The sequence below is a fragment of the Eriocheir sinensis genome, chromosome 6, assembly GCF_024679095.1.
Source record: "Eriocheir sinensis breed Jianghai 21 chromosome 6, ASM2467909v1, whole genome shotgun sequence".
Lineage (NCBI taxonomy): Eukaryota > Metazoa > Arthropoda > Malacostraca > Decapoda > Varunidae > Eriocheir > Eriocheir sinensis.
In genome coordinates, this window is record NC_066514.1 from 6,623,051 (window position 1) to 6,628,591 (window position 5,541).

Consider the following 5,541-nt stretch of genomic DNA (forward strand, 5'->3'; position numbering starts at 1 on the left):
GACGATTTTTTTTGTGTGTGCGTGTTAGGGTAGGCGGTGGCCGAACTGGTAGCGTACTGGGCCCACATTCACCGCGTGATGGACGACGCGGGTTCGAATCCCCACGCTACCACTCGGATTTTTCAGTCACCGCCGAGTGGCTTAAAACTACCCACATGCTGTCCTGAAGACCACCCATCAACCCGGACTCTAGAGGAAGTCGTCCAAGCGAATCAAGAACGAGTTCCGGGGGGCAGCATGAGCCATTGCAAGATGGTGCCACTATAAACACTTGCCTGCGCCAGAACGGGCTGGGCCGACCATCAGGCCCCACCTGGAAGAAGCCTTGGGCCGACCATCAGGCCCCACCAGGAAGATGCCTACCGGCGCAACAGGCAACGACGTAAAAAAAAAAAAGTGCCAAATTTTTGTAGTGTAAAGTGTTAAGTGAGGCCCGCAGTGGCCGTTAATTTTCTCACGCCAGAGACCATCCCCCCTCCCCGGGGTTACCCCTACTCTCCGCCAGACACACTCCCTGACCCGCCGCACGGCCAGGCACGCCAGCCTTCGCGCCCAAATTCTAGGCTTGGCGTCCGCCACCTCGCCCTTGTCCCTCCCCCTCCCTCCGAGTCACGTAGTCCAGTTTTTCTAGTAGCTTCCTTGCGCCGCCTCTTGTGCCCGTGCGCACAGTGCTTAGATGCCATAAGTCCCTTATAAATTTACTTTCCCGTAAGTATTGAACCCAAAATAGATTTCTGCCACGAATAACCTTGAAAACCATACCATCTGAATTTCTTTGTAACACATCAGTGGACGTTGTTAATTTCCTTTCCCTATTATTAATTTAAGAAGTGTAAGCCTTTCCGGCAATCTCCCTCCCATCTCTGCCCTCTCCCGGGCCCGTATATAAGAGCCAGCAGCCCCGTGTACACCCGCCGCACGCCAGCGGCGGGTTCCCCCCTGCGACGGGCCGTCGTACGACAAAGGCCCGTTCCCCCTATTTAGGGGGTAAATCCCTGAAATGAAAAAAAAAATGTCCCCCCCATTGGCTTCCCGGACCTGGCAGCGCGCACACCTCTCCCCCACCGTCTAGCAACAGCTCTCGCAGGCGAGCGATTGGGCTACTCTGCTACCTGCCAGGCCCCGCTCCGCCGTGTCAGTGGTCGCGCGTTACACGCGTCACTTCACGGTGCTGCACCCCGCGCTCCCTCCACCCTGCGTGCACCGACTGACGTCTGCTCCGCGCTGCCTGCCCTCACCGAGCCAGCATGCACACCTACCGTGCCCCTGGTTCGTGTCGCTCGTTACACGCGACTGCAGCCTACCTGCTGCTGTGTGCTTGAGCTTTTCCTTTATTTTTTGTTTGAGTGATTGAGCCGTTAGACCCTGGTGTGGTACGACGCCGAACCCCGAGGGCAGTGCCAAGAGGGGGCCCCTTAGGATAAAGTGGTGGTTAAAGGAAACACCAGAATTATTGTTAGGTCCCCCAAGACCCGCAAGGGGCGACAGCGGCGCCTGCCGAGCCCGTTAGAGGATGGGTTGGCTGTAGCCCTCCGTTGCCGTAGGTTAACCGGCTCTCCGTGGGCTAGATTTTGTTATACTTTTTATTTTTATTTTGTTATATGTCTAGCTGTGGTCCAGCCCCCGGGCTGTCTTGTCTTTAAGATGGCTACGGACAAGCGACTCCGCCCCACCAGCTACTCGGAGAGCTCCGACACCGAGTCACCGGCGGACAAGCAGCTGCGCCTGGAGTCGGGGAGCGATGAGGCGGCCCTTATCCCTCTCCCCGACTCCTCTGATGAGGATTGGGTGATAGTGAGGAAGAAGCGTGACCGTAACCACCGCTCCAACCCACCTCCGCCACCTTCGCCTCCCCGCTCCCGCTCGACACTTGGCACCGCTAACTCTCCGACCTCTGCTACCCCCACCCTGACCAACGGCTCACGCCCGACGCCGTTCCCCCGTACCACCGCTGCTGCCTCCCCTGCCTCCACTGCTGCCACCTCACCTGCCTCCACCGCTGCTCCTTCACCTGCCTCCGCCGCTACTACCCCACCTGCCTCCGCCGCTGCCCATACCACCCTGCTCGGTGCCGTCTCGCACCCCGAGCAGGCTGCTACTCGCCAAGCTGCTACGGCCCCTGCCAGACCCAAGGTTGTCGTCCCTCCTACACCGGGATTCGACACTGCCCTCGATTTGACGGACGCCCTGGAGGAACAACTCGGGCTCCGCTTCCAGATGCGCTTCCTGGAGAGTGGCAGCGTACTGGTCACCCCGCCATCCGAGGAAGCCCTCCGCGCCCTCCTGGACACCACGTCGGTGCGCGGGAAGGCGGTGCAGCTGCGGCTGATGGGCGACGCAACCACCAAGGGGGTGGTGACGTCGTACCCGTTAGCCATGCCTCTCAAGGCTCTCCTCCGCCACCCGAGCGTCGTCACGGCGGAGCGGTGCCAGACGCGGGACAACCTTGCCACGAGGCAGGTCCTCATCTCGGTGAGGGGCCCCATGCCGGGCATGCTCGACCTAGGGAGCTGGGGCGTCTTTTACACGCGCCTCTTCAACACCGAGCCCCTGAGGTGCTACCGATGCCAGCAGTACGGCCACCATCGCTCCCGCTGCAATCGCCAGGCAGTGTGCGGCATGTGCTCGGGGCCGCACATGACGGAAGCCTGCCAAGCGAAGTACAAGGCTGGCGAGAACGTGCCCGCCCTCTGCCCCAACTGCCGCCAGCACCATCACGCGTGGAGCCGCCGCTGCCCCTCCCGGTTGAACATCGTGGACCGGGGAATACAGCGACAGGAGGAGTGGCGTGCAGCGCACAACCCCTCTCGGCCGGCGTGGACCGGGCGGTCCCGCTCGAGGTCCCAGCGTCAGCCCGCCCCTCCCGGCCCCACAACGCTCGCCTCCCAGGAGCACTTCTCGGCCCTCCCACCACCGGGCGCATCTCGAGGCAACGCTGCTCCGGCTGTGCCACTGCCCGCCACGCCTCCCCACCCGGCCTCCACCTCAACACCTGCCACGCCCCCACGCCCGGCGTCCGCCTCGGGCCCCTCCGCGCAGCAGGAGCAACGCACTCCCGCACTGCCTCCACCGGCCCTTCCCCAGCGCGTGAGCGCGCCAGCTGCACCCCTGGTCCCTCCTCCCGGCCATGTCCTGGTCACCAGGGCTGCGCTGGAGGGGGTGCTGGCGAGCTTCACTCTGGCGTTGACCGGCCTCCTACAGCTCACACCGGACGAGGCGGCGCTACGGGTCATCGCGAAGGCGACGGTGGAGGAGTGCTTCCCCACCGTCGCCAGTCCGGCCGCGTCTCCCGCCACCCCGCTGCAAACTCCAGTGGCTGCGCCTCCAACTGCACAGACCCTGGCCAGCGAGGACGCACCACCTCCCGTGGGGGAGGCCCGCATGGAGGTCGACGCGCCCTCCCGGTCCTCTCAGCCAGCGGTGGTACCCGCCGTGGCGGTGGCCCGGCCGGCGCCGGCAACCCAGACCGCCAAGCCCCGCTCACACATCCCCGTGCGAATGGCTCCAGCACGCTCCCGCATCCCGTAGCCCAAGCGCATGGTGATCCCGAAGCGCCGGGGGCCGGCCCCCTCGCGCGCGACGGCCCCTGTGACCACCCCGGGGGCCTCCTCGGTGACCGGCCGCTAAGCGTAATGCAGTGGAACGTGTGCGGCGTGCGCGGCAAGGTTAGCCTCCTGAGAGCCGCGATCGGCACCGACGGCTTTGACGTCATCCTATTACAGGAGACTCTCCTTCGGGAGGGCCAGTCGGTGTCTTTCAAGGGCTACAGGGCCTTTTACCTTCCTGCCGTCGCCGGAGCGGCGCGTGGGTGTTGTATCTTGGTCAGGGATGTACTTCCCTGTTCTCGAGTGCTTCGTCCCGTGCTGTGCGGTGCCGGTGTGGAGGTATTGGCAGTCAAGGTGACCTTGCCGAGCGCGTGTGTCGCGTTCTACTGCGTGTATAGCGAGCCACATGCCGCGCCCGACTTCACCGAACTCCTCTCCCTGGCCAACGACGAACCCACCTTCATCGGGGGCGACTTCAACGCCCACCATGAAAGGTGGAAGGTGGGGGAGCAGGGGGAGGAACCGCGCCGGGGGCCACCTTGCCGCGGCTCTGGAGGACGTGCCCGGGGTCGGTCTCCTCAACACCGGGGTGCCCACGCACGAGGCTGGGGGCGTTTTGGACCTCAGCCTTGTCTCGCGGCCGCTTACCGTCGGTAAAACGTGGGCCCTCCACGCGCACCTCGCGAGCGACCTTTTCGCCTCCGTTGTTACACTCCCTGTCCCGCCGCCTGTGTTACCACAGCGGCCTCCGCGCTGGAACCTGCGCCGGGCTGACTGGCCTCGGTTCAGCGGGGCCGTCGCCCGTCGTCTGGCCGCCACCATCCGGCCTGACGACCTTGAGGCGGTGGATGCGCGCTTGGTTGACGCCTTCACAGCGGCGGCTGATGAGGCGATCCCCCTCCTCCGGCCTGTGGCGGTGGCACACCGCGACAGGTGGTACTACACCGAGGATGTGAGGGAGGCGAACCACCGAGTGAACCAGGCCCGCAAGCTCAACAGGAGAGTGAACACGGAGGCGACGCGAGGCTTGCTGCGCGCTGCTGTCCGTCGCGCCAGGGAGACCGCCGACCGGGTGCAGGAGGAGCACTGGCTGGCGTGGTGCGAGGGACTTGACGGCTGCGCGTCCGCTGCGGTCCTCTGGCGGAAGCTGAGGGCCGTCGCGAGGGGTGCGGTGGCACGCCCGGCATTACACCCACAGCCCCAGGTCGAGGCGGAGCGGCTTGTTACCACTTTCTCCTTCCGTGCTGCTTCCGCCCGGCTTCCGGCCCACACCCGCGACCTGCTGAGGGAGGCAAACCCCGGGAGAGTAGCCGCCTTCGGGGAGGCCTGCCTACAGGCGCATGCCGCTGACGCGCCGATAGAGATGTGGGAGCTGGAGCGGGCCATCCCCTGGAAGGACACCGCCACCGGGGTGGGCCCGGACATGCAGGCGGAGGTGCTGGGACTATTCAACCGATCCCTTGAGCTCGGGGCGCTGCCAGCCTCTTGGAAGCTGGCCACCATCGTCCCCATCCCCAAGAGTGGAGACGGGCTCCAACATCACCCGATCTCCCTCCTAAGCTGCCTCGGCAAGTGTATGGAAAGAGTCCACCTTACGCGCCTTCAGTGGGCGATGGGCCCACTCCATCACCACCTCTTTGCTTTCCGCCGGGGCATGGGCACCAGGAACTGCATCTCCACCCTCCTCTCTGGTGTCCCGGGGAGACAGGCGGTGGTGCTCTTTCTCGACCTCGAGAAGGATTTTGAGCTCGCCTCAGCCCCCTCAACAACCTAACATAACTAAACCTAACCATGCCAAACCTGCCCTGTCCTACCGAACACATCCTAACTTAACATGCCAAGTTTGTTGGGGGGGGAAGAGGGGGTTGGTATAGATAGTTAAGGCATATTTGCCCTGTTTTCATTCTTTATTTATTTTTATTTGTTTATTATTTTTTTATTGGGGGAGGCTAGGATGCCAGACAATGGACACTTTTACAAGTACTTTATGTCAAGA

At 63.5% G+C, this 5,541-nt stretch overlaps 2 protein-coding genes across 2 annotated transcripts; both read left to right on the top strand.

Moving 5' to 3' along the window:
- The first annotated feature begins 1,644 nt into the window (after nucleotides 1-1,644).
- Nucleotides 1,645-3,528, top strand: LOC126986899 (uncharacterized). Its single transcript, XM_050843396.1, has one exon. The coding sequence runs from the start codon at nucleotides 1,645-1,647 to the stop codon at nucleotides 3,526-3,528; it is 1,884 nt and encodes a 627-aa protein (XP_050699353.1).
- A 504-nt stretch (nucleotides 3,529-4,032) lies between these two features.
- LOC126986910 (uncharacterized) lies at nucleotides 4,033-5,319 on the top strand. The gene has a single exon (XM_050843408.1). The coding sequence runs from the start codon at nucleotides 4,033-4,035 to the stop codon at nucleotides 5,317-5,319; it is 1,287 nt and encodes a 428-aa protein (XP_050699365.1).
- The last annotated feature ends 222 nt before the right edge of the window (nucleotides 5,320-5,541 follow it).